The 27,943-nt window shown below is 52.7% G+C and overlaps 1 protein-coding gene across 1 annotated transcript; it reads right to left on the bottom strand.

Moving 5' to 3' along the window:
* Nucleotides 1–306: 306 nt before the first annotated feature.
* Padi3 (peptidyl arginine deiminase 3) lies at nt 307–27,136 on the bottom strand. The gene is made up of 16 exons (XM_041652540.1): nt 27,040–27,136; nt 18,290–18,470; nt 16,473–16,545; nt 14,532–14,593; nt 12,830–12,947; nt 11,958–12,083; nt 10,772–10,950; nt 10,217–10,320; nt 10,017–10,128; nt 8,680–8,787; nt 7,837–7,988; nt 6,476–6,620; nt 6,261–6,363; nt 3,515–3,594; nt 2,599–2,724; nt 307–554 (listed from the first exon to the last, which is right to left on the bottom strand). The coding sequence occupies exons 1-16, from the start codon at nt 27,129–27,131 to the stop codon at nt 321–323; spliced, it is 1,995 nt and encodes a 664-aa protein (XP_041508474.1). The 5' UTR covers nt 27,132–27,136; the 3' UTR covers nt 307–320.
* Nucleotides 27,137–27,943: the final 807 nt, after the last annotated feature.

The following is a 27,943-nucleotide window of genomic DNA, read 5'->3' as shown; positions in this document are numbered from 1 at the left end:
ATTTACCCACAGAGAAGTTTGGGGCTGTGTGTAAATGGTACTTAGGAGCGTCCCATGGTCATGTTGGTCTACATGAGAGTCCATTAACACAAGGCCTTTCTTTGGGGGGCACCAAGAGGACTCATGCCTGGGAACTGAACGGGCTGCAGATAAATGCAGGCGCTTCAAGAGGAAAGGCTTCTGCGGGGAATGGGGCACCCTGGGCATTCCGTTCTAGAAACTGAGAGTCTCTTGGTGCTTGTTGCTCAGGGGTCTGTCTCAGTCTCCACGGCCTGGGCGGATGCCCCATCCCAGGGGAAGGATGGGGAATGGGCAGTGGCTCAGGGCACCATGTGCCACCACTTGAAGGCGAAGGGCTCCCGGCGCACATTGGTGCCACAGTGAACCTCCCCGTGCAGCATGTGGTAAGGCGTGAAGTCATCGATGAAGGTGCAGTGGAGGCCCAGCGGCTCCAGCAGGGAGCGCACCTTCTCCTCCAGGCAGCAGCGGCCATTGATGATGGGCCCGAAGGGCTTGGGGATGCCCAGGTGCTTGCCCAGCACCAGCATGTTCACCTGCGGAGCCAGAGTGGTCCCAGATCAAAGGTGAGACTTCAACATCATCTTCCCACCCTGGAAGCCCCAGGAGAGCCTGGGGTTATCTCCATGCAGCCTTGAACTTATCTGCTCTCTCATTGCTGTGTGGTGGGGGCTGGAGAGAGCCAATGAATCCAAAACCCACAGAAGGATCTGCAGAGCCCAGCCCTGCGATGTCCCCAGCCACTCCCTTCCTCGTTGGTGAACTGTGGTGGCTGTCACGTTTGCACAACAGAACCCCCTACCTCCTAGGCTATCTCTGTTGGACTAAGTTAAACAGCTAACCAAGAAGAGCCAATCAGATTCTCTCTCCCAGAAAGTTAGAGTTGACATGGGGAGAGTCTCAGTCTTTGCCTAGACAGGTCCTGCATCTCATGGCCATGTTCATCGTGGTGGTTTGAATGAGAATGGCCCCCATAGCCTCATCTATATGAAGGCCTGGTCCCCAGCTAGCAGCTCTATTTGGGAAGAATTAAGAAATACAGTCCCGGGGCGGGTTCCAAAAGCCCACGCCATTCCCAGTTAACTCTATCTGCCTTGCACTCATGGATCAGATGTAAGCTGTCAGTTGCTGCTCCAGTGCCATGCCTGTCTGCCTGCTGTCTTGTGCCTTGTCGTGAAGGCCAGGGATTCCCCCTCTAAAACTGTAAGCCCCCATTAAATGTTGTCTTCTCTACATCGCCTTGGTCACGGTGTTTTATCACAACGACAGCAAAGGAACAAAGATGTTCGTGTCTGCCTGCAGAGCAGCGGAGAGAGGAGCAGCGACGGGGAAACAAGCAGAAGCAGTGATGTGGACACAGAAACGAGAGGCCACGCTGAGGGCTTCCTGTCACCGTCCCCACCCTCAGATGTCATAGTGTCCTTGTGTCAAATATCCATTGGAGCCAGCTTGGGTGGGCCTCTGCTTCTAGCCAACACAAGAACCTCAACCCTTGCACAAGCTTCCGGGAACACGTGGATTAATAACAAGGCCTCCCCAAGCATGCAGGAAGGAAGGGGAGCGGAGAAAGGCGTTGCAAGCAAGGGCAAAAAGCCAGGGAGGGACGGAAAAGAGGACTGGGTCAGGGTTAGGGCTGGGTTGGTTAGGGTTAAGGCTAGGGTTGGGCTAGGGTTGAGGTTGGGGTTACGGTTTGGGTTAGGGTTAAAGCTAGGGTTGGGTTAGGGTTAGTGTTAGGGTTATGGTTTGGGTTACAGTTTGGGTTAGGGTTGGGGTTAGGGCTGGGTTATTGTTTAATGTTTTGGTAGGGTTAGTGTTTGTTTGGAGTTACGGTTAGGGTTAGAGTTAGGTTACGTTAGGGTTAATGGATACAGGCTTTGAGACTTGTGTATAAGAGCCCAGCTTGTGCCCCGGGTTAGCAGTTTGTCCCCTGGAGGTGTGTTAGAAGGCAGACACACTCTCTGAGCCTTCATCAGATCTGCTTAATCAGGACATTTGAGGGGGACTTTAGGCGTTGGGGGTTTGAGATGCACACTCAAGGCTCAGAGACAGCAGAGCCAAGGCTACAGTTCCATCAAAGGCATGTTTCCAGGAATACCTCTGGTATCTCCACTCATATCTCAGAGTGGTTGCACTTTGTCTCATTTGTGGTCTGACCACTTAACCCTTCACCATACAGAGTAGGTGGTTGGTAGATGCCCTCAGAGTAGTGAGGAGAGTTTCCCCTCAATGGAGGACAGAGACAACTCTTAACCATCTCTTAACCATGTTCCCCATGGGACATCTGCTTCTGTGTGGGGTGATGTCAGCCGAATTGGGCATGACCCCTCAGCTCCTGGGTAAAGTCATGTGCCTGCACACATGATTCTGTGTAGCTTTTCCTCATGCCATAGATGTGAACTAGGCCTCATCCTTCATGGGCGGCCACAGGAAGCCACAATGTCAGCCTGGGCATCCTGGGACCCTGATTCTCCTCATCACCACCTGTTGCTCACCACAGTTCCACTCATGAAGGCAATCGAATGTCTTCCCCTAGAACTGGGTCTTGGAGCTCATCCGAGGATGCCCAGGTGGGGAACTCACCAAGTCGGGGAAGAAAGCCACAGCCTTCCTCCTCTCTGTCTTGAAAAGCTGTGGGATATCAATGATGTCACAGTCAGAGAGGCCCAGCTCCCTCTTCAGCACCTCGCGGTTCCAGTCAATACAGCTCTGCGGGTTGGTAAGGGACCAAACTGGAGAGACCTCGCCAGTGTGGCTGAGGCAGGTGTGCAAGTGCCCACCAGCCTAGATCCCTCCCTCCCACGTCCTGTTCTTCTGTTTGAGCAAACACTGAGAACACTCCATCCTAGACCCCAGCTTAGGCGATCTCATTCAATACATGGTTTAAGATTTCTGTTGTCTTTAAGTGTGTGTGTGTGTGTGTGTGTGTGTGTGTGTGTGTGTGTGTGCGCCTGGATGCAGTACCCTTGGAGGCCAGAAGAGGACATCAGATCCCCAGGCCACCCTACACTGGGCTCTTGGGGCCACAAGCCTTGCTGTTATTCTCATGTTTCCTTTTCTTTCAGTCCACTCCATCTGTCTCCATCTGCCCCCTTCTTGCCACCTTCACTGCCCCCCCCCCCCCCCGCGCGCCTTGAAGGCTGCCCTCTGGCTGAGTAGGTTGCACTGCCTTTGCTCACTGACTTATCCTAGCCTCTTCACTGTGTCTTCACACGGTCCCAACTTGTGACCATATAACAGGCCATACTTGCTGTAGACGCTGACATTTTTCCTGGGAGTTGAGCTGTATCTTTCTCATTGCTTATAGCTCTGGGTGCTCATGGCCCTGCCTGTATTTCTCAGATGCACAGGGCTGTATTTCCCCCAGGTTAAAGGAGGGTCCGGGCCTGTTTCAACCTGACTGACCTTTTGTGAACTGTGGGTCCCAGATGTCTGCCTTGGCTCTGACTCCAGTCCTGTCCACACCCACATTCCACCTACAGCCCCATGGCCTTTATACCTGTGCAAACTTATTAAAGTTGATAAGGTTCTGGTTGGAAAGCACCTGATTGATGGAGATGGTCTTGACCCGCCTGTCGCCTACGAAAGAGACAAAGAGGCCTGGGGGTTCTAGCGCAAGGCAGTATGAGGGCCTCCCGCTCTGGAGACCAGAGGCCAAGTACATAGCTGCTGGTATGCTTGAGTCAACGGCTCCTCGAGTCTCCTGAACAAGGGGTGGGCAGCATTTGCAAGAGCTTAGCCTAGCCAATCGGCACATCTGGAGGGTGAAGAGGCATTGGAGGAGTCTGGTTGCTGGGGGTAACGAACTGCAGAGTTTTACTTGAGTTCATTGAAGGTGGTAATGACTAATTGGGACTAACCTGGGCACCCGGTAGTGGTTCTTCTTCCTCCAGCTCCTGGGGAAGAAGCTGGCTCTGTTGCTGGCCCTCACCCCAGGGCTGGGGTTTATGGGTTCTCTAGGCAGTGAACCAGCCAGTCCCAACAGGCTAGGAGTCCAAACCAACAGGTTTTGGCTTGCTTTTTAGGAGCGACTTTGGGCCTAGCTTTCTGCCCGCCCAGTGGAGGCCATGGAGACAGAACTGGTCAGGGGAGCAGAGTTTGCAGCACCCCCAGCTGCCAGCTTACCAAACCCTGATCGTGAGGCTGAAAGGAAGCTCCTCTGTGTTCAGTGCCTCATTCCCCTGTACTCTGCAAGGGATGCGTCATTACTGCCACCTGACTGACAAGGGAACTGAGGCTCCAGGTGCTCAGGTGACTTACCTAAGGTCCTATAATAAGGGCTTGGGGGCCCTGGGAGCCAGGTGCTCCTAAGGGACTTCTAAACCCTCGTTTAACCTGGGAAAACTAGGGATGCCAGCCATGAGCATCCGAGGGTTTTGAGGGGCAGAAGAGGGCTCCTCTGACCTACACACATAGCTGTAGGTCCCATGTCGCCACCTGGAGGCAGACAGTCTTATTACATGCCAGCTCTGTGGCATCTTTTGTGAGGCCCTGGGGCCAGCACCTCCTCCCTCTGAGCCTCAACTAACAGCAGATCCCACTCAGCGCCCCGCCCCACCCCACCCCACCCTTGGGGCCTGTCAGGATCATCGGGATAATGTCTGTGATACCCCAAACCTAGGCCTGACACTCCTGGGGCTCTGAATAAGCCACAGCAGCCTGGCCTGGTGTGTCTGTAGTTGGGGGGTGTGGCTGCTGCATATGGCTTATCTTCCCATCTGGGCAGGTTGGACTAACTCTGGTCTACCTACTGTTCAGGGTATTTTTTGGTTTTTGTTTGTTTGTTTTTTGGTTTTTCAAGACAATGATTCTCTGTAGCTTTAGAGCCTGTCCTGGAACTAGCTCTTGTAGACCAGGCTGGCCTCAAACTCAGAGATCCGCCTGCCTCTGTCTCCCAGGTGCTGGGATTAAAGGCATGTGCCACCACTGCCTAGCTAGGTTTTTTTGTTCGTTTGTTTTGTTTTGTTTTTAAGATTGAATTTGGGTTCAGAGAAGTCTCACTAGGGTCCCTGTGGAGCAATGGCTTAGGGAACACAGTCGCTGTTTTATTTTCTGGGCCCCAATGCTGTGCTCGGAGCAGGGAGACCTAACAAACCGAGCAGGGCTCTTGGAAGCAGATTTGGTCCAGGATATTCTCTACCTCCCACGTGGCCGAGAAAATGTAGGACTTTAGTGCCCAAAAGAGCTTTCTTTGATTTTATTTGTTTTTGGTTTACTGAGCCAGGGTCTCACTAGGTAGCACAGGCTAGCCTCACACCTGACTTACCCTGACTCCATCCCGATGCTGGGGTTCCAGGCCTGCACCATGCCCTGCTACAGTCCAGCCGGTCCTGCCCATCTAAACTGCTCCATTTTGAATAATGAGAGCACAGGCTCCTCATTCAAAAACAGGGTGAGGAAAAGCCTCGCTAAACACACGAGAGTAGAAAACACTCCTTCCACAGTCTCTCTTGACTCATCATAGTGTCCAAAATTTGCTAATTGACAGGGTATCTGTGGGGGCAGTGTGGCCCTTCACAACCCTGAGGCCTGGCTCTGATGTGGTTGCATGAGAGACACACTCCGCTGGCATGGGGTGACTCACTGAGCCAGGCACCTCCCTTGCCACAGGCTCACCACCTCAAGCAGCCACCACTGGAGGTGGCCAGACTGCCACAGCCTCCTGGCAAAGATGCGCCGGCAAGGGGCTCCTCCCACCAAGGTGCCCTTCGGCTGCCCCTGAAGGGCAAGGGCAGTAGATGCCAGGCTGTGGGTCATCCTCCCCACCCCCCAAACCCAGGCCTTGTTGCAGGTGAGGGCACAACTCCATTCCATGATGACCAGGGAAAGAAGGCATGGTAGCTGGGGCTTCAGAAGCAGGGTAGAGAGCAGCAGAGAGCTCCTCCGAGAGACAGAGGCCACTGGTGGAGGCTCTGGGGCACCAGCAGCTTTGCAGACCTGTTAGACTTCATTTAAAATCAAACCAGTGACCAAAGAGCGCGAAACCTGGGCTCTGCGACCTTCTAAGGGGAGGCATGATGGGACATCCCTGGGCACACCTGGCCCTCACCTTCTTCTCCATACCCTCTGCCCTGTGCCCACCTTAGCCCTGCCCCCACGCAGGCAGTGTCGTCATGAGGAAACATTCCTGAATTTTGGGGGTACCACTTGGCTTTAAAATGCTCATTCCTTTCTGAAATCATGGGGTGCTCAATTCAGGAGAGAGAGACAATGCTGCTTTGGGGGGACTTGACGTCTTTACTCACCAATGACCCCCTCAAAAAGGAGGGACCTGCCATGGCCCCACTTCTGTTTTTCCTGGAACAGCCTGAAGCAGGCAGCGGGGCTGGCCAGGAGGAGCCGGAAGCCCTGTGTGTAAAGAGCAGGTACAGCTGAATTCATGGCCTTATGTACCCACCAGCTCCAGCCCAGCCCCAGCCCCAAACTCTCAAGGCTGCCAAGACGTGTCCACAGTCCTTACCTTCCTGTCTGGGGCAGGGACAAAGCTCAGAAACTCATCCACGTGGCCCACAGCCAGCCAGTCCACAAAGAGCTCCACCAGGGGTTGCACCTTCTGGGCATGGAGGAAGTTTCGCACTACCTGGGTGACTCTGCGGCCTCTTGACCTGGGCCAGGGTTAGGAAAAGATGCCAGAATAAACACATACTCGGGAAGAAACAGAATGGCCAGATGGCAGCTCTCCCCAGTATCTTACTCCAAAATGTGCTCCCAGGCATAGTGGCACAGACCTAACATTCTAGCATTTGAGAAGTTGAGGCAGGAGGCTTGCAAGTTCAAAGTTAGCCCAGGATAGATAGTGGGTTCCAGGCCAGCCTGAGCTACACAGCAAGACTTTAATGTCAAAACAACATATTACTTTATAAGCAGGAAAGACAATAAGGCATGTTTTAATATTCCACGCAGGGTGGGTTCTGGCAACCACACTTAGCACAGGCTAGCCACGTGAGGGGTCCTCAGAACTACGTTCTCCAGGACACTGAGTCACGCCATCCCTACTCTTGTCTTGGTTCTCACATAGTGGGGTTAGTTTACACTTCTCTGGCAGCCTCAGTTTCCCTGAATGTCAGCGGGAGAGGTCAACAGGGCCGTCCCAGCGGGTCTCATCATCCTAGAACTTTCTGTGCAAGCATTTACAATCCATCCTTCTTTTGCCTTCTGGAAAAATTACTACAGAGAGGTCTCATTGTCTTCTCTCTAGCCTGACTCAGGATTCATCCATTATGTGATGTCATCTGTTCTAGTGGCTTTGCTTGACTGACTGTGACTATTATCTCCTTCTCCATCATCAACCTGTATCGCGTGCAGAATACACCATGTGTACATGTGTGCGTGCGTGCGTGTGTGTGCATGTGTGTGTGTACATTAGGGCTACTGTCATCTCAACTCACATTTTACTTAATGCCTCTCCTGCTCCAGAAAAAGACCCACCGTTTGTCATTTCCACCATCTTATGAACAAGGTTTAACTTAAATGCTGTTTTTCTCTATGCTACCAGCTGCTACCTTACATGTTACCACATATTTATGTCACAGAGACTTCAGTCTAACCAGAATGTGGTGTGTGTGTGTGTGTGTGTGTGAGAGAGAGAGAGAGAGAGAGAGAGAGAGAGAGAGAGACAGACTCGATCTCTCTGGGCCCCTTATAGAGGGAAGGGTTGACTTGAGTTAATGACATCTTAGGTCCCTGCTCACTCTGGCCTGCTCCGAAGGGACTATCTGACTTCCCAGGGTAAGTGCAGGCAGTCTGCAGAGTGGCCCACCCCACCCAGGACATCCCCGTTCTCCACCCCCACCAACACCAATTCCAGCCGGAGCCTCTCACCCAGGCAGGTTGCCCCCAATGAGGATCCTCCCCAAGGGGTACTCCTTCCCATTGGCCACCACGGGCGGGCTGACCTCCAGGTTGCCAAAGGAGTCCAGGCCACTCACGGAGTTGTCTCGCGGTTCCCGAGTCACATAGCCGAAATCTAGACCCTGGTAGGGAAAACTGAGTCAGGCAGGGGCAGAGTGCCAGGAAGAGCCTGCATGTGACGGGCTCTGAGTCCCTAAAAGATGGGGTGGGAGTGAGCTCCCATTCTTCAGGTGGAAATACTGAGTCAGAAATGGGAGGTCTGGTTGTATGTTACTTGTGCAAGGGGGCCCAAGTTGGGAAGTATTCAATTGCCAGGTCTGTGGTGGGCCTGTCAGGCTGGTGTCTTTCTGCCAGTCACAGACCACAGACTGTGTACCCTGAACAGACAGAACCTTCCTGGTAGACAGCTATCACCATGATGATGACAGTCGCTTGCGAAGCTGTTCCTGCCACTGAGGAAATAGAGGCTCTGAGAGGGACCTAAGTCTGACAATATCACACAGCATGTGGATGACACAAAGCTTTGCCTGAGGTACAACCCCCCCGCCCCGGCTGATCAGCAAAGAAAAACACCTAGCACTCTATCACATGAGAAGCAGAGATAAATGTGCACTTTAGTGTACGTCTATCCCATATAAGTGTGGGATAGGCTTACACCAAACTTAATTGCCTCTTTACAAATGTCACCGGCCCTCTTTCAGACAGTAACTGGCCAGCTGTCCTTCCTACAGACCAGGTTCCCTGTATACCCTGGGTGTCCCTGGGGATGTGTCTTCTCAGTCCCTAGGGCTGCAATGCCCCCCTCCCACTCACCAGGATTCTTTTGTAAGGAAAACCCTGCAGCTCCCCATTCCTCGGGGAATCAAAGACCACGGGCAAAGTCTTGTGAGGCGCCTGCACGTAGCCCAGCTCCATCTCATCCTGCAGATGGGAGAGAGGCCATAGCTGTGACAGTCAGCAGCATCCCCAAGTGCTGGTTACTGAGCTCTTGGGGAGGGCAGCTCCTAGGTGTGGGCTGTTCTCTGCTCTTTGAGGTGGGGGAACCAGCAAAGTGAAGGGGGTAGGGGCTGGGTTGCCTATGAGAGTCACATAGGAATAAATGAGAAACCAGACTTCGGGGTGTGCCGGTGCTGGGGCTGGGCACAGAGGGAGACGCAGCATGGCCCAAGTTCAACACACAAGACTAAACCGCAGAGCTTGTCCCTTCCCAGAACCACTGCCCTGGCCCAGGGAGCAAATGAGGTTCAGTCTCCTGCCTCTGGGTCTTGGCACATGCTAGTCCTCTGTCAGGACCTCCGGATCCCATCCCACCTGATGATCCAAGTCCCAGCCTTTGTCAGCACAGGGGCCGGGTGTTCGCGGCATGAGCTCATCGGCAAACACCCAGGTGTGATTACAAGAAGCCAGAGAAGAGGAAATGACGCTATGCAGGGCCTGAGGGGAAAGTGCCTGGGGAAAAGGCCAACCGCGTACATTCCCCACAGTCCCAGTCCAGCTCACACAGAGGCTCCTTCACTGGACCCTCCCTCCTGGGCTTTTCCTTGGAGGATCCTCCCTCATGGCCCTCCACCAGAAGCCCCGCCCCTGGCCCCTCCCTTCTGTTTCTTTTTTCCTCGGAGGATCCTCCCCCATGGCTCTCCATCAGAAGCCCTGCTCCTTGGAGCCCACCTCCAATCCATTATTTTCCCAGAAGAAACAATAAAGCTTCCTCCAGTCCCCTCTGGCACTCTGGTACCCCTTATATCCTGGACTCTAGGGATTCTGAAACAGTCATTTACCACAGCGGGGCTTCCCAGCCCACTGCAGCTGACATGTTGGACCAGACTGTTCCCTGTGGGGCTTACCTTGGCAGTGGAGTTTTTAGTGACAGGATGGGATTCTAGGTGCTAAAGGCTGGTCCCTCTCCTCCACCCCATGCAACAACCACAATGTCTCCAGATGGTACCTAATGTCCCCTTGAAGGGCAAACTGCCTCTCAGCTCAGCCGTTGTGGGCTGGGAGTGTGTGGCCTCTGCCACCTTACCTAGAGGCCTGCCTGTCGGAGAACTTTTGGAACTAGGACTCTATGTCTGGAGCCAGAGAATCCTGGATCCTCTTGGGTATTTCCTTGTAGGATGCTATCCTAGCGGGGCAGCCTGTGACGCTGTTACCTGGATCCAGCGGTCATTCCGATTCTCCTCCTGCGGACAGATGGTGAGTTTGCAGCCTGCCTTCCTGGCCAACTCCTCCACGGCTTCCACGAAGCACGTGTTATTTCTCACCCTGTGAGCGATCCGGGAGGAAGGAGGAACTCAGAGCTGGGGCTCAGGAACAGAGCTGACTCCAAGGCTAGGACTCCACCCAGACTTACCGGCACACGTACACCTCCAGGGGCGGCAGGGTGCTGGGTGTCATGATCCAGGGCGCCACCCGGAACACCACAGTATCAGTGAAGATTGGGGTCTCGGAGAAGTCCTTCACAGGAGGACCAAGACAGAGAGTGCTGGACTCAAGTGTCTGGTAGCCAGAGGAGACTACAGGTTCTCTGAAGCCCCTCCTCTAGGGTCCTCAAGAAATCCCCTGGCTAGGGCTTTAGATGTGGCTCCTCTGGAGGGAGGAGTGCTTGTCCAGCATCCAAGTCGTGGGATCTATCCCTACCATTGCCTAAGAGAGGAGCATGGCAGTGTATTCCCAAAATGCAACCACTCAGGAAGTGTAGACAGCCGGGTTAGAAGTTCAAGGTCATCCTTGGTTAGCATGAGCTTAAGACTGGGCTATAAGAGACCCTGTCTCAAAACAAACAAATGTTCCTTGACTCTCCAGAGGATTGACCAGTAAGATATTGAAGGGGCATAAGACCTTTAGCTCCAGTGATGTCCACATCTGCCAGGAACCTTCATCTCGCCCTCTGCTGGGCCACCCTTACCTCATTGGAGTCATCCAGCAGGGTGACATGGAAGGAGATGAGCCCCGGAAAACCCGCATCAGGGAAGGAGAGGCCCTCCACAAAGAAGCGCTCCTCATCGCCGTTGAGGCGGGGTACCTCGTAGGACACGTGGTTCGGGCCCAGAACACACCTATAGGACTCGCAGGAATCCTCGGGACCTAGGAGAAGAGCATTGGCTCTTGGGCTGCTCAGGGAATGTGAAGGTCTCAGGAGAGTTGAGCAGTCTCGCCTAGGTGCAAGCAAACGGCCTTTCAAAGGAGCCCTTCCTCTCCTACCCCCAGAGAAAGAGAAAAGAAGGCTTGGTGGGGAAGGACGCTCTTTTCTAAGAGACAAGGTAATGTACCCTAACCCAGCATGCTGCCTCTTGCTATCTTTCCTACAAGAACATGCAGACAGGGGTTGGAGAGACAGCTCAGTGCTTAAAGAGTGTTTGCTGTGCTTGCAGAGGACTCGGGGTTCGGTTCCCTGCACCCATACTGGAAAGCTCACAACCACCTGTAACTCCAGCTCCAGAGAATCTGATGCCCTCTCCTGGCCTCCCTGAGCATGGGCACATGTGTGTAATACCCGCCCCCCATGTACATAAATAGAAATGAATCTAAAAATACATAAGTGCAAATCTCACTAAGAAGCTCCACTTCAACCGGGTGGTGGCGGCGCACGCCTTTAACCCCGGCACTCCAGAGGCAGAGGAGGAGGACCTCTAAGTTCAACGAGGCCAGCGCGATCTACAGAGCAAATTCCAGGACAGTGAAGGCTACACAGAAAAATCCTTTCACCAACACCAAACCAAATGAAACCAACCAACCAAAAACCTCCACTTCAGGGGTCCAGTAGAGAAGCCCGTTCTGCAGGCTGCAGGCTGCAAGGGCGATGGCTCAATCTGTAAAGTTGCTCGATGTACAAGCAAGAGAACCCACCCAAGTCCTGTGCCCAAAACTCATGTTTAAAAAGCTGGTGAGGGGCTCTGACTCAAAAACGAACAGGACATGAGGAATGATGCGCGAGGCTGTCCTTTGGGATCCACACTGCACGTATGTACAGACACACACACACACACACCAACCCACACGTCTGATTGCTCTGCTACCAGGGCATCACTGGAACCTGAGCTGAGATGCACATCTGCCTGAAGTGGTTGGCTGGGTGCCCAGGATGCACTTACCACACACGTGGAAGACCCGTGACCGCTCCGCATCACAGCCGGAGGTATGGAGGATAAGTTTGTGGTCATCAAAGAGGGCCTCAGGTCCCTGGGTCCGTAGCACCATGAGGGACATGTCTTCCAGATCTGTGAAGTAAGACAGAGGGAGCTGACTGACAACTGCTCCAAAGGGCACTGGGTGTCCAGAGCTGGGGACCCCAGTCTCAGCTCAGGGAGATACTAGAATCTGCTAGTGTGAGCGAAAGAGGTGTCTGTGCATCTGTGCACATGGGACACTGCCCTGCTTCGTGTCCTCTTTGTGATCCACATATCCTCATATGCCCAGAGCAGAGTTGAAGGCCACCTGGGCATCTTACTGGGCAAGCCATCCCCTTTCCATCTCCAGGGGATGCCTCCTTTAGAAGGCAGCTCCTATGAGCATAACACAGGATCACACTCCAACACAAGTCAGAGATCCAGTGGGAAGGGGTCTGGACATGGGGTTGGCAGCCCATGGGCTGGATGTGCAATTTGCAGGACCCTTCTAACCTGTGAGCCTCAGCCCTCTCCTCTTTAAACTGGGGTAATGACACTCACCCCCTTGGAAGATTAAAGAAAGATCTGGGGGAAGGGCCTTGCACACAGTAGGTACTCAAACAATGCCAGCAGCCCCTTCTCTCCTACAGGAGGAGAATACTGGGTGCCCCAGCATGAGTGCCACAAGTACTGGGGACTGCGATGAGGATAGCCTGGCTGTGTTCTGAAGAATCTCATGGTGAACTCTGACCCTCCCCTGTCCACCTTCAGAGCCCCTCCTGGGGGAAGGGATGCCTGTGGGGGAACTGAGGAGGAACCCTGGGTACCCAGAGACTGGGCTGCCCCAGGACACTCACCTTGCAGGCAGCTCACATGTTGGTCACAGTTATCTTGGGCATTACAGCCCACATCATCCCGATCACAGTTCACCAGCAAGATGGCTCCATACCCATCAGGCCCCCACACCCATTGCCTCTGTCAATGAGAAAACACAGCTGGCAACAGGGACTCCAGTCAGACCAGGGCAGGCCTCCTACTCTGTACTTCCGGCCGGCCTCCTGGTCCTCCACTCTATCCTGTGAGAAGTACACTTTCATCAAAGCAACCACTGCTTCGTAAACATTATTAAGTCCAATCTACAAGGCTGTCATCATGGCCGATTGTGAGGAGCACTTCTGTTCTCCATGACCTTCTTTCTTTATGAGTAACTTTTTTATATTTATTTATTTATTATATATACAATATTCTGCCTGTGTGTATGTCTGCAGGCCAGAAGAGGGCACCAGACCTCATTACAGATGGTTGTGAGCCACCATGTGATTGCTGGGAATTGAACACAGGACCTTTGGAAGAGCAGGCAATGCTCTTAACCACCAAGCCATCTTTCCAGCCCCTTAAAAGTTTTTTTTTATGGTTTATTTAACTTTATTTTATGTGCATTGGTGTGAAGTGTCAGATTCCCTGAAACTGATCTTCAGACAGTTGTGAGCTGCCATGTGGGTGCTGGGAATTGAACTCAGGACCTCTGGAAGAGCAGTCAGTGCTCTTAACCACTGAGCCATCTCTCCAGCCCCTTAAAAGTTTTTTGAAACAGGATTTCTCTGTAGCTTTGGAGTCTGTCCTGTAACTAGTTTTTTTTTAAAAGATTTATTTATTTATTTATTTATTTATTTATTATGTATACAGTGTTCTGTCTGTCTGTATGCTTGCTGGCCAGAAGAGGGCACCAGATCTCATTTACAGATGGTTGTGAGCCACCATGTGGTTGCTGGGAATTGAACTCAGGACCTCTGGAAGAGCAGTCAGTGCTCTTAACCTCTGAGCTGTCTCTCCAGCCCCTGGAACTAGTTCTTATAGACCAGGCTGGCTTCGGACTCACAGAGATCTGCCTGCCTCTGCTTCCCGAGTGCTGGGATTAAAGGTGTGTGCCACCACCGCCCAGCATGGGTAACTTCTTGACTCTTCTCTCATCCTCCTACAAGCTCAAGTGCCTATTTTTGTCAATAAAATATTATCAGAACACAGTCCATGATTACCCTATGCATTAACTGGCTTTTTCATAGTATAGGTCACAAGGCCTGAAGATTTACAATCTGACTTGTATTTATTTAGTTAGTTTTTTCGGGGGGGGGCGTGCTGAATAGTGTTTCTCTGAATAGCCCTGGCTGTCCTGGAACTTGCTCTGTAGACCTAGCTGGCCTCGAACACTGAGATCCACCTACCTCCACCCCTTGAGCTCTGGGATCAAAGGTGTGCACCACCCCCTCCTGGCAAGGCTTCTGTCTGTCTGTTTGTCTGTCTATCTGGTTTTATAACTCTTGACCTATTTTATAAACCTAGAACTTTCTCCTCATCAATCAAGGATAGCCCAGGATTGGGAACATCATATTATGGTTACATTTGCTGATAACTCCAGCCATGCCTGGTCCTTGTCTGGCTACCTCAACCTTGAGTCAACTAGGAGGAAGGGGGACACTCATATGGCCTTGTCCCTCTGACCTGGAGCCCAGGAACTCCATACCTGCTGCCCCCGGTTCTGAGGCTCAATCAGAAGCCTACCTTATCCACGAAGCTCCTGTCCTGCCGGCCATCACAATTCATGTCACAGTCCAGGGTGATGTCTGTCGGGAGGCAGCAGCAGGTGAGTCCCCATGCTAGACATCTGGGGCCAGGTAGATGAGGGCCCCAGGAGATACCCACAGGTTGGGGCCTTGGAGTGTCCCATCCTTGGACAAGGGAAGGGGTTTTGGGGAGGAAGGAGGGTCATAGAAAAGAATGGACCAAAGACTGCCCCTGCAGGAAGGTTTCCTCGAAGGTAACACATTCTGAAGCCCCAGAACCCTTGCTGTGTGGAGGGGCACAGTAGCACTGAGCCCAGGTGGCTGGGGACAGTCTCCCTCTACATGAAACTACTTCAGCTCCTCTGGATGGAGCAGTGAGCTCGGATTTTGGTGTCAGAAGGACACGGGTGTGAAGCTGGGCTTGGCCACCTCTCTACACAGCCTGGGGAACGCTGCCTTGGCATCGCCTCTCCCCCCACTCCAGGCCATTTTCAGTCTTCCTCTCTGGAAACCAGAAGGTTCTTAAGGTGCTAATAGTGCAGTGCTTACAAGGAGACAGTGTGTGTGTGTGTGTGTGTGTGTGTGTGTGTGTGTGTGTGAAAGAGAGAGAGACAGAGAGAGACAGAGGGAGAGAGCCCAAGAGAACTCGGGGGATCTTATTCACCAATCATGGCGATGAGAATGGGGGAATCTCACCGCCATTAAGCGGGTAGAAGCAGCCCCACACAGAAGAACAGATGCGGAGGGATTCCAGCTACAGAAATCAGACAGCCTACCTTGCTTTGCTACCTGTGCTTGGCTATAAGCCGTATAGAAGATAAAGGGATCACAGCAGAAGACAGTATAAGAGTCACTGGGTCGGGGTGGCTCTGGGGGCTGACCATATTCCCAACCCGACCTCAGTGACTGATGTGCACAGTTGGGTGCCTGTGGTGATTTTTGGTTTTGTTTTTGAAACAGGGTCTCACTATGTTAGCTCTGGCTAGCCTAGAACTTGTTATGTAGATCAGTCTAGCCTGGAACTCAAGGAGATCTGCCTACTTCTGCCTCCCAGTGGTGGGATTAAAGGCTTGTGCCATCATACCTGGCTTCCATCTTATCTTTTTAAAAATATTAATTATTATTATTATTAATGTATACAGCGTTCTGGTTGCATTGCCTGCACGCCAGAAGAGGGCACCAGATCTCACTATAGATGGTTTAAGCTACCCTGTGCTTGCTGGGAGATGAACTCGGGATCTCTGGAAGAGTAGCCAATGTTCTTAACCTCTGAGCATCTGTCCAGCCCCTCCATTTTAAGGCAGGATCTCTCGCTGAACCTGGAGCTCAATGATTGCGAGCCTGGTTACCCAGCAAGGCTCTAGGGTTCTCTTGTTTCTGGTCCCAATGCTGGGATTACAAGCACAGACCAGCATGCTCTGCTTTTATCTGGGTGCTGCAGATTCTAGCTCAGTTCCTCACACTTGTTCAGCAAGCGATTTACCTATCTCCCTTGGCCCTTCATCTCCTATGTTTGAATTTTCTAATGTGTGCTTTCTTTTTCAATTTAAAAAATTAAAAAAAAAAAACCCACTTGCTCTGTGTGTGTGTGCGCGTGCCTACAAATGTCCCTGGGACCAAACCCAAGTGTTTGCAAAGGCCTGGAGGGTATTCTACTATAAGAGCTTCTAATCACTTTTTTTTTTTAAATAAAAGTTGGGCAGTGGTGGCGTACACCTTTAATCCCAGCACCTGGGAAGCAGAGGCAGGCGGATCTCTGTGAGTTCGAGGCCAGCCTGGTCTACAAGAGCTAGTTCCAGGACAGGCTCAAAGCTACAGAGAAACCTTGTCTTGAAAAACCAAAATAAATAAATAAATAAATTAAATAAAAATAAAAATGAAGATCATCAGCAGACCTCACAGGGCTCCCTGGCCACACCCTCAGACCTGCCCAGCTTACCCACACAGGTGAGGTAGAGTACCGCATAGGCCAGGGGCAACTGCTCACGGCTGGAGTGGTAGGCTATCTGAACCTGCAGAGAGACATGCTCAGTGTTACATATATGTCTTACAGAGGGGCCCATGGGACTTGGTGGGCAGGGGTAGGACCCTCTGCTACCTCTGACACTGTGCCAGCTCCTCTTTAAGTCCTTAGGTCATTTATCCCTTGGCATGTCTGTAAAGTGGGCACCATCTGTCCTGGGTTCTACTTTTACCAACAAGTACCTGGACTCGAGTCCAGCATCTCTCGGCCAACTTACGATGCCTATCTGAGCTGCCTCAGTTTCCCCACCCTTTCTGACCAGAACTGGAGATCCTTTGAAGTTGGGACCTGCATGGGCCCCCATTTTGCAGGTGATAAAACTCAAGAGCCCCACATTTGACCTGACCGTGTTTATCACTCACTGGTCACGGAAGCAAACTGCCCATGGGCTCTACCGTGTGGCCTGGTTTCAGATCTCATATTTGCCCATCGTGACTCTCCTGGGTCAGTTTCTGACCTTCTCTGGGCCTCAATTTCCTCAACCATAAAGTGGGGGATAATGATGGTTTCTACCCCATAGAATGGGTTACAGTCAGGTGGATTAAAGGGGCAGAGAATGTGGGGGTTCATCACAGCTGGCCCGGGTTCAGCTTCCAGCTGCTATAAAGAGTAAGGATGGAGGTGACCATTTTGGGAAGCTGGTGGTGGCAGCTCTGTCACTGACCTTTTGACCTGTTCTCCCTGGGACATGCCCTGCAGACACATCCTTCATCTGGGTCATAGTGTCAGGACCCTCAGCCTGGGAGTCCCAAAATTCTGCGCCAGTTACTCACAGGTGGGGAGGAGAGGAGCACCTTCCTCATGCCTACTGGCCCATGAACCCCAGAATTCAGGAGTACCCCACACAGCCTCAACCTGCAAAGCACCAGGTGGGGCCTCCGCAGCCTGGCAGGTCCTGTGGCCCAGCCCCAAGGACTCTGTGGTCCTCACCAACTTGGATACTCACTAGGACTTAAGACATTAGAGAAACCACACTCCTCAGCCTTTATTTCTTTCTCTGAAAAATGGGTTCATTGAGCCTAGGGCAGAAGCCACATTCTGAGGGGCAAATGGGAAGAAAAGTCAGGGAGGCAGCCAGATGTGTGGGAATCCTTCTGTTCCCTATCTCAATGGGCCCCTTGAGAGCTACTTGGTGTCCCATATAGGGGAGGGGGCCAGCCCATGACATATGGGCTATCCAGGGCTTAGAAAAGGTCAGTGATCCTTAAAGGGCTAGCTCCCCCAAAACACTGCCCTTGCAGGAATGTCTCCCTGGTCTCAATCAGTCATTCAAGGGAATATCAGCAGCCACCAGCTCAAGAGCCACTCATTTCTTCTGTTTTAAATCTCTCCTACCTTTTGAATGGGGACAGGAAGAGGGTGGGAGGGGGGTGAGACCCATCAGGGACTGTGAGCTCCTGGGTACCAGTTTCCTTTCATCCCCACTCTCTCCTCTATCCAGAATAGCAGAATCCCCCTGAAACTGAGGTCCAACACAGCAGGGCTTCGCTAACTCCTCCCCTCACGGGGCTGGTTAAGCAGGAAAAGACACACAGGATCCATCCCCACCCACCCTGGGAGCAGGACTGGAGTGGACCCACACTACAGATAGACACATGGAGGTGTGAAGTCTGGACTGGTAAATTGCAGAACTGATATTCACACCCAGCAATGTGACCCTCAGGTTGAGTACTCCACCTTGGAGCTGTGGCACTCTACAGAAAGAAGGGGTGCAGGGCTGGGGGTGAGCTCACATGACTGTCATTGAGGTGATTGCTAGGGGAGTTCATGACCACGATGATCTCCAGCCCCTCGTTGAAGCACCACCGCCTGGTTTCGGCTCTTTCTCGGCTCCTCGTCATGCTGGGAGACACGTAGATGTCCACGCCGGGTGTCCCGTAGACCTCAAACATGGCTGTGCCCTCAGGAACCGCCCTGAGAAGAGTGGGGGATCCATGGGCAATGTGACAAGAACTCGCACAAACATGTGAGCTCCAGCCTCATGCCCTCCCCCAGGGAAGCCTTTCACAGGCCGCTCACAGCAAAGTCTGGGCAGTAAAGCCCAGGTAGGAACCACACAAACTCATGCACACTCCTGTGCCTAAGTGTTGAGATCCAATACCTCACCACCATCCGGCTCATTTGGGGCTGGTGATCATACACACACACACACATACACATACACACACACACACACACACACACACCACACTCACTCACATACACACACTATTCACACTCACACACATGCATACACACACACACACACAGCAGAAAGACTCAGAGAGATGGAGGAATCAGACAGACATGAATTGGGCACAGTGGTGCACATCTTTAATCCCAGTACTCAGGTGGCAGACAGGTGGACCTCTGCAAATTTGAGACCAGACTGGTCTACAGAGCTAGTTCCAGGACAGCCAGAACTACATAGTGAGACCCTGTCTCAAATCTCCAAAATAAATAAATAAACCAGCAAAAAAAAAAAAAAACAACCCACAAACAAAGAAACAAAAAACAAAAACATAGCTAGTCACTTGAGCCAAGGAGGAAGTGCTCTCTTGCACCCCAGGGAGCACCCCATTCTCAGAGGCAGCTGGCTTCCAGTAATCCAGGCAGCTGTTCAGATTTCTACAGCGGGGCCCACCACCAGGCTTGGTCTTGTGTCCAAAGAAAGGGCTAAGGTGCCTTGACACCTTCCTGATGTGAAGTCCTTTGGCTCGGAGGCCCCAGTCTCTTCAGCTCAGCACCCCAGGGCTCTTCCCTAGGCCACCCTGTCAGTTACTGGGAGTCCCTAGGGAAGCTGGAGACAGTTTGGCTGGGAGGGACACACAAAGGTGGTGGCTGCAGCCGCCGGCACACACTGCAGCCTCGGCAGAATACTAGGCAGTGCCAAGGTCATAATCAGCAGTAGTTGGCGATCTCAGGGTCCCATTTCAGCCAGGTGACCTTGACTAGTCACCTAGAGAGTGGGATAATGACACGCACTTGGCCACCCTCCTGGGAAATCAGGAGGCTCAAGTGTATTAATAGCCATGAGAAGCTTGGAACATCCCTGCCCAGGATAAAGATGGGGCTATTAAGATGAATTACGGAGCAGGCTGAGGAGGATGGAGACAGCTCCGAGAGTGAGCTGAGGTGATTTGAGATGCGGCTGAGGAAAAGGGGGCTTCCTTCACGCTGGAGCCTCGGGAGGCCAACGTTAGACTGTGTTGGACTGATTCCCGCTTTAGCCATTCTTGAGAGGGGTGGTGAGGCAAGGTGATTAAACCAGGGCTCCCTGCAGTCAGGAAGCCGGGGTTCAAATCCCAGCTCAGTGCTCACACCTGGAGGATAGGATGCGGCCTCCTCAGCAGCCCACTCTATCCAGCTGGGATGACAAGAGGGTATAAGGAGTGGGCATGGCTGTAAAGCAGTCAGAACAAAAGTCAGAACTGTTGTTTCTCTATCGACTTAGCGGCAGCTCCTGAATCTAGTATAACTCCCTTCTGCACCCGCCTAGCGGGATTTCCAGTCCTTGGCGCTGACTCAGCCAAAGACACCAAATGTAGTTTTTTTTTTTTTTTAACTAAGTTGCTATTGTTCTATTCACCAATAAAGATCCAGGAGTCAGATGTGGGGGTGAAAACCTGCTAGATCAGAGAGGCTGAGAAGCAACCACCTGACCTTCCTTTTTGACCAGAGACCCAGCAAGAGAGCATCTCTCCACCCATCCCAAACCAAAAAAAGACTGAGAATCTCTAAGCCCCTCCCTACTTCTTCCTGTGAGACTCTCTATCCATATTCCTGGGTCCTTCAGCCTCTCTATGACCAATTCTTGTTAACTAATCACTGGCTCTTCCCCCTGATCCAAGGTTAATTTTACTAACATGGTCTCAGAGTTTCAGAATGTCATCAAATATCCCTCAACACATAATCTTATTTTAGTGCCAGGGAAACTGAGCCAGGCCAAAGATAAGACTTCAGACCCCATCCAGGGTTGACGCCCCAGCATGGAAGCTGTGTGTTGGGATGGCCAAGGTGGCTACCGGAAGGAAGGAGAACCTGGGCCAGTGAGCAGATGCCTTTTTCCAGAAGTTAGGAAGTGCCTGGAACCTCTCTTGGGCAACACTCTTCCTTGGGCCAGGCCTCCATGACAGACAGCGAGGCAAATCCCACAGCTTCCAGATGACTGTAGGCCATTTCTCCTAGCCCGAGTGAGTTCGTTCACAGTCCTCCCAGGTCACCTGAGTGTGGCCATGCACACGGCGAGGTGACCAGCCTTGCAGGAACTAAGGTATGTTTCCAGGGACATGGAACATCCAAGGCTAACACCTAGGCAGGGGCTGGTGAGCTGGCTCCACAGGTAAGGTGCTTCCCACCAAGATCAATGACCTGAGTTTGATCCCTTGCCTACATGCTAGAGAGAAGCGACTCTTCCTGAACATTGTCCTCTGACCTCCACCTACACCATGTGTTCTGTCCCCCACACAAATGAATAAAAAACAAAGGTAATAATATATATTTAAGGCGGCTGGAGAGATGGCTCAGTGGTTAAGAGCATTGCCTGCTCTTCCAAAGGTCCTGAGTTCAATTCCCGGCAACCACATGGTGGCTCACAACCATCTGTAATGAGGTCTGGTGCCCTCTTCTGGCCTGCAGACATACACACAGACAGAATATTGTATACATAATAAATAAATAAATATTTAAAAAAAAATAATATATATTTAAAAAAAAACTGGGCAGAGTTGGGCCGGGGTGGCGTGTGCCTTTAATCCCAGCACTCAGGAAGCAGAGGCAGGGGGATCTCTGTGAGTTTGAGGCCAGCCTGTTCTACAAGAGCTAGTTCCAGGACAGGCTCCAAAGCTACAGAGAAACCCTGTCTTGAAAAGCCAAAAAAATAAAAACAAACAGAAAAACCACCCTGGGCAGTTCTTGAAAATGGGGACAGCTCATTTATCCTACAGGTGGCAGTCCTGGAACCTCATGGACAAAACTCCCAGTGCCAGGGTGCTGCAGAGACCTGGTCAGCAAGCCCTTCTGATGGCTACTGATGCCTGAGCCTCGTGGCAAAGGGACTGTCTGGAAACGCTGGCATGAGGATGATTTGGGGCGAGACTGCCCCATCCTGGGAACCCTCAGCCAGCTCTTCCTCTGTGCTCTTGTCCCCTGCCCACCGTAAGGATAACACTGGTTACTTTGATAAATGAAGCTGCATGCTACCATCTTGCTTTGGGGAAACTGAGGCTCACGGGTGACTTGTCCAGAGTCAAGCAGTTGTTGACAACTCCTCGTTCTGTGGCTTAGCTGTCCTGTCCTCAAGCCCAGGTAAAGCTGACCTGATGCCGTCCCCTCTGGCTAAGGTTCTGGCCTCCAGAACAAAACTGCTAATGAGAGACTCTGGTGTTTAAAACAGGAAAAAACAGACGCAGTCTCCTCAGCACTGGCCCGTGGGGTTAGAGACCACAGTTCAAACAACACAGGCTCAGAGTGGCAGTTTCAATTAATAAGGGCCCCAGATCCCCCTACCCTGCCAGATTTGTTCATAGAACTAGGCCCAGGAAACTCTGGGCCCATCTGACCCCACATCCTGACCCCACCCTGATCTGGTCCTGGGCAGTGGTGGCCACACTGACCCTTCTCCAAAGACTGAATGGCTCTGAGACTCCTGACTCGCTTCTTGTTGAGTGCTCTGAGCTCCTATATTAGAGCCTGCACGTGGACAGAGGAGCCTGTGGTGGACAGAGGAGCCTGTGCGTGGACAGAGGAGCCTGCGCGTGGACAGAGGTGTCTGTGCGTGGACAGAGGAGCCTGTGGTGGACAGAAGAGCCTGTGTGTGGACAGAGGAGCCTGTGGTGGACAGAGGAGCCTGTGCGTGGACAGAGGAGCCTGCACGTGGACAGAGGAGCCTGTGCGTGGACAGAGGAGCCTGTGGTGGACAGAGGAGCCTACACGTGGACAGAGGAGCCTGCACGTGGACAGAGGAGCCTGCACGTGGACAGAGGTGTCTGCGCATGGACAGAGGAGCCTGCACGTGGACAGAGGTGTCTGTGTGTGGACAGAGGAGCCTGCAGCGGACAGAGGAGCCTGTGTGTGGACAGAGGAGCCTGCACATGGACAGAGGAGCCTGCGCGTGAACAGAGGTGTTTGCACATGGACAGGAGAGCCTGCAGTGGACAGAGGAGCCTATGTGTGGACAGAGGAGCCTACACGTGGACAGAGGAGCCTACACATGGACAGAGGAGCCTATGTGTGGACAGAGGAGCCTATGTGTGGACAGAGGAGCCTACACATGGACAGAGGAGCCTATGCGTGGACAGAGGAGCCTACACGTGGACAGAGGAGCCTGCATGTGGACAGAGGTGTCTGCACGTGGACAGAGGAGCCTGCAGCAGACAGCGGAGCCTGCGCGTGGACAGAGGAGTCTGCGCTGTTGGTCCAGGAGGCTCTGAGGCCTCAGAGAAGAGCTCAAAAGGAATTTTTTCTTTCTTATTTTTATTTTCTTTTTAAAAAAGGATGATTTATTTATTCATTATATATACAGTGTTCTGCCTGCATTGCCTGCAGGCCAGAAAAGAGTATGAGATCCTATCATAGATGGTTGTGAGCCACCATGTGGTTGCTGGGAATTGGACTCAGAACTCTGGAAGAGGTCAGTGCTCTTAACCTTGGAGCCATCTCTCCAGCCCCAAAAGGCACTTACTAAGACAACCCTTTCTGGTGTCTTCCAGGAAACTGAGGCTCAGGGAGGAGGAGCCAGTGGTTCAGGATGACACAGGGCTCCTTCCTGGCACCACTGGGCAGCTCATCAGTGCCATGAGCTGTCTGCTCTCCCGCCTAGGGGAGCAGCGTCCAAGTCGCTCAACAAACGAGCAGGGCCAACTTCTCCATTTGTGTATGAAGAGACCCAAACTGCAACTGGGGTGTGGGGATGGGGAGGTGCTGGTGCTGAAACCCGGAACTTCAAGCACAGAAAGATGTGCTTTTCCACTGCAAGGCACCCCAGCCACACACATTGGTCTTGAATTTATGGAGCCAAGGAGGACCTTGAGTTCTCAATCTCTTGCCTTTACCTCCTGAGTTCTGGGATTAAAGGTGTGCTCCATCACCGCCCGGTCCAGCAGTACTTTTTAGATGTCCCACATGACTCAAAGATTCAGCGGGGGGTGAGACACTCTGCTGCTGAGAGGAGGGGGGGTGCCACCTCATCACCAGGTGTGGTAACTTAAGACACTTGCTCGCAGAGAACAGCTTTCTCGGGGAAGCCTAGGGCGGCTTCCCGTTGACAGAGACATTCCTAGTGGATCTCACTCATGGTTCATTCCCCACCCTCTGGCTTTCCCAAGAGCTGCTTCTGGGGCTTGCTCAAAAGTGACTGAGATCTACCTGAAGGTCAAGGCGCCTGGGCAGGTTCAGGAGAGGCCAAGAGGCACCTGTGGCTACTGCCCCACTGCAGGTGTGCAGACCAGCCCCGCCTCTCTCCCTGAACATACACGCATGGGGCCCTCAGGTCCCATCACCCCACAGTACCTTGCCACCACAGTTGTTGTGAGCTGTTTGGGTCTCAAGGCCTGGTTTCTATCTCAGCTCATTTCCCTATACCTGGGTAAGTTCTCTCACCCACCAGGCCTCAGTTTCCCTGTTTAGAAGAAGGGATGGGTGAGCCCCAGAGGCTGCCACTGGGCCAGCTTGGGGACTGCTTTCCACACTCATATGTGACATGTCATAAAGATGACAGCTTCCCAGACAAGCGGTCCCATGAGCAGCTCCAGGGGACAGACACCCAGAAGTGAGTCACATGGTAGATGAATGGTTGACGGTGGCTTTCAGCCTGTCTCCCCGCCTCATTACAGCCTGCGACTGTGGCCCCAGTAAGCCACTAGCTGTTCCAGAACCTCCTTCTTCCCAGTGTGAGGCAGCCTTTCTTTCTCTGCCTCCAAGGCTGAAGTTTCAGCCTCACTCCTCAGCCCTGAGGAGGGTCCTTGTGAGAGCCTCGGGAGGCTCCTGCACCTCACAGCATAGAATGGGCCAGCCTTGTGCCCGAGCCTCACCATGCACGTGGGAAATGGACGTGAATCAACACCTCAAGTTGCCTAGAGGAACAGATGAGGCCCAGAGTCTCGCTTCCCTTCCCTGGCTGCTCAGGAACTGCTCCTGGATGCCTCTCATGTGGCCAGTCAAGCTCTGCTGAGCCTTCTCTATCCTGCCTCAGCCTTCAGGCCCCTCCTCCAGGAAGCCCACTCTGATTGCTCAAGCCATGCTGTTTCCTCTTGCATCTATTCCTTCATCCCTTACTGTGTCCTAGCCAGATGGTACACGGCAGATTTGGGAACACCCGAAACTTTCCCTAGGATCAGCACAGAGTCATAAAAAGATGGCGGTGATAAGGATGGTGACAGAGAGGATAATAAAGTGTTTTGTGCGCGCTAGCATTGGCTCGGTACTCTATATTCCACATACCAGCCATGCCCGCCTCCTACCAGTTCAAACAGTTCACACGGCCTCCTACCTCTCTGCCAACTGGCTGTGTGACCTTGGACAGGTTAGTTAACCTCTCTGGGTCTCTCTTTTCTCATCCATGAAGTGGTGAGAGCACCCTATACCCTTTGGCTCTGCTAAGTTCGGTTATCTGGGTAAAGTTGGTGCCCACTATATCACCGACCCACTAACAGCCTGGTGCCCACCACTTTGCAGAGCTGGAAGCAGAGTCCACAGGGAAAGTTCTAAGATGAGGTGGCTGGGAAGGACCAAAGTCAGGGCTGAGTCACCACCCTGCATCTCCTGGCTTACAGGCCAGGCCAGGGCTTTGGGAAGAGCCCTCCAAGATGTCCAGTCTCACTCCCCTTCCAAGATACTTCTGTAGCCTTCACTGGACAGCAGCCTGGCCTATGCTGGAACTCCTCTCCCAGGTAGGTCCCCTTCTGAGAGTCCCCAGGCTTGGGCATGGGCTATTACTCAAAGGCCACGTTAAGTGTGTGAATAAATAAGGTACGCCATTTCCCAGGGGGATTGGCCATCAGGGTGAGCGGACATCCTGGAAGCCCTGCCACCACCCACGCTGTCCCATCCCCAGTCTTCCAGGTGAGTCCTCACCATTGCCCATCTCATTCACATTAACAACCTTAGCCTCCTGCCTCTCACCCAGCCCCTCCCCCGTCCTTGAAGGCACCTCTGAGGGGAGGAGGAGGAGCCGTCCCCAGCTTGGACGGGTCAAACCGGAGACTTATCTACCCACCGGGCACAAGGCAGCTGGGTAGTGAGTCACTTCCATGGGCACACAGCCCCAGAGCTGGTCATGGCGCCAGGCAGCATCCACCCCCTCCTGTCCTGCCTGATTCTTCGGAGGCCACAGACTCCCCTCTGCACAGCCCACAGCCCACCTACCCTCAGCTAGGCTTTAGCTCCTGGTGCCCAGTTCATCCAGACTTGGTTATTTCCTGTGATTGGCAGCTCACTCCCTATCCTCCACACCTGGAACCTCTTTGCTTCCAACCAAGTTCACGCCACTTTTTAGTTCTAGACATTTGTTCTCAAAGGGTGTGAAACTTTGGTCCCTGAGGCATTTCTGACAATAAGTAGAGACATTTTTGGCTGACCCAGAAAGGGTTGGAGCACTGCTGGCCCCTGGTCAGTGGAGGCCAAACATGACCCTCAGTGTTACAGCGTGTGGTATCATCTCACAAGGACTTTCTGGGGTCCCAGTGCAGAAGTCAAGTCCAAGAAGGGGCAGGGAGGTGAGAGGTGGCACCATGATCCCAGTATCCTTGGAATCTGTCCCCAGCTCAGTCTCAGAGCTGAGACTCAAGAGCCTAAGAAGCCAGACTCGTTCCTACACCCACTACCCAAACACCCTGGAGTGTAAAGGCTCAGCCTGGCACGTAGCAGGCACAGTGCGTAGGCGGCAAAGAGCTGGCGATGGTGGATCTGAAGCCCCAGTGCTGCCGTGGCTGGGCAGCTGGACGTGAAGTCTTCAGCAAGTCTGCAGTGGGCTTCAAGCCCAGCTTTGCTCCCTGGTGACTGTGTGACCGGAGCTACCCTCTCTGTGCCTCCACCGGCACTTAGTGACCAGCACCATGTGAGACGGTGTTAAACCGAAGGGCTCTTGTCAGGGTGGCATTTGAGAAGTCTGACCAGCTCCGGGGACGGAGCGTAGCACCTTAAGTGCTACGTGATGATGTGACCTTTAAGAAATGACTTAATTCTCCCCATACCCATAAGCCCAGGAGCTGTAGGACAATTGTGGGCTGTAGACAGGCTGCCCAGCCTCTCCCGAGCACCCCCAAAGAGAGAAATGGGCCCATGGCCCCAGACCCTTCTAAGGCCCTGGATGGAGTTCAGTTCTGCAGGTCTCACCTCCCTGGTTCAAGAACCCTACTGAGAATCTGGCTGACAACAGCAAGGACCCAAGCTTCCTCAGTGGGCAGGTGTTCCAAGGTTAAGCCAGGCCCACCCTGTGCCCTGAGGAACAGCCATACAGCTCCTAGTGATTCATATGAAGAACCCCAGACCCTCCGGGGTCTCTTACCCATAGATGTCCACGATGGTCTCAACTCCTGCCACACACACGGCGCTGGTAGGGTGTTCAAGCGACACACGCACAATCCTCTGCAGAGACATGCCGGCCTAGGATGGGGGCTTTGGCCACCAAACCCAGCACTAGCCAGAGGTCCCCCTGGCTGTGGCTTAAAAGTACCCAGCCCCACCCCTCCAACCCACGGTGCGAGCTCATTGGCTCTAGTCCTAGAAGGCCAGCCTCTTCTCAGAGGACAAATAGCCAACCCCCTCTTCAGGATTGGCAGGAAGGGCCCTGCATTTGCATATGAACCCATGGCTCCCACCCCAGGGCACCCAGAGAGTTAATTTCTACCTGGAAAGAAAGCAAGTCCCCACAGGCACTTGGCCAGCACGTCTGGATGGATGGGGAAGGGGGAGGGCAGGTAGTTCTTTGCCCTGATCCTTCACTGTCCCGTTGTCTCTCCTTTCTCCACATTGCTGAGAGTGCAGGTTCCCAGGCCTCTTTTAACCTGCTGCAGGCAATGGGATTCTTCATGCAAGCCTGGGAGAAATGCTGGTCCTCTCTCCTTTTCCTCCTCTACTTCCTCCTTCTCCACCACCCCGCCCCCCCCCACTCACCTCCCCATCTTTCTTTTTTTTCTTTTCTTTTTAAAAAATTTAAAAATTTTATTTGTTTATTTTTTTTTATTTTATTTATTTGTTTTTTTTGAGATATGTTTTCTCCTGGAACTCACTCTGTAAACCAGGCTGACCTTGAACTCAGAGATCCGCCTGCCTCTGCATCCCCAGGACTGGGATTAAAGATGTGCACCACCACCTCCTGGCTTTTTTTCTTTTCTCTCTCTCCCTTCCTTCCTTCCTTCCTTCCTTCCTTCCTCCCTTCTTTTCTTTCCTTCCTTCCTTCTTTTTTTTTT

This window comes from Microtus oregoni, unplaced genomic scaffold, assembly GCF_018167655.1.
Source record: "Microtus oregoni isolate MIOR12 unplaced genomic scaffold, Mior012 000005F_ref0000423, whole genome shotgun sequence".
Taxonomy (NCBI): domain Eukaryota; kingdom Metazoa; phylum Chordata; class Mammalia; order Rodentia; family Cricetidae; genus Microtus; species Microtus oregoni.
The sequence above is the reverse complement of the archived record's forward strand: the minus strand, read 5'-3'. Positions and strand labels throughout refer to the sequence as shown.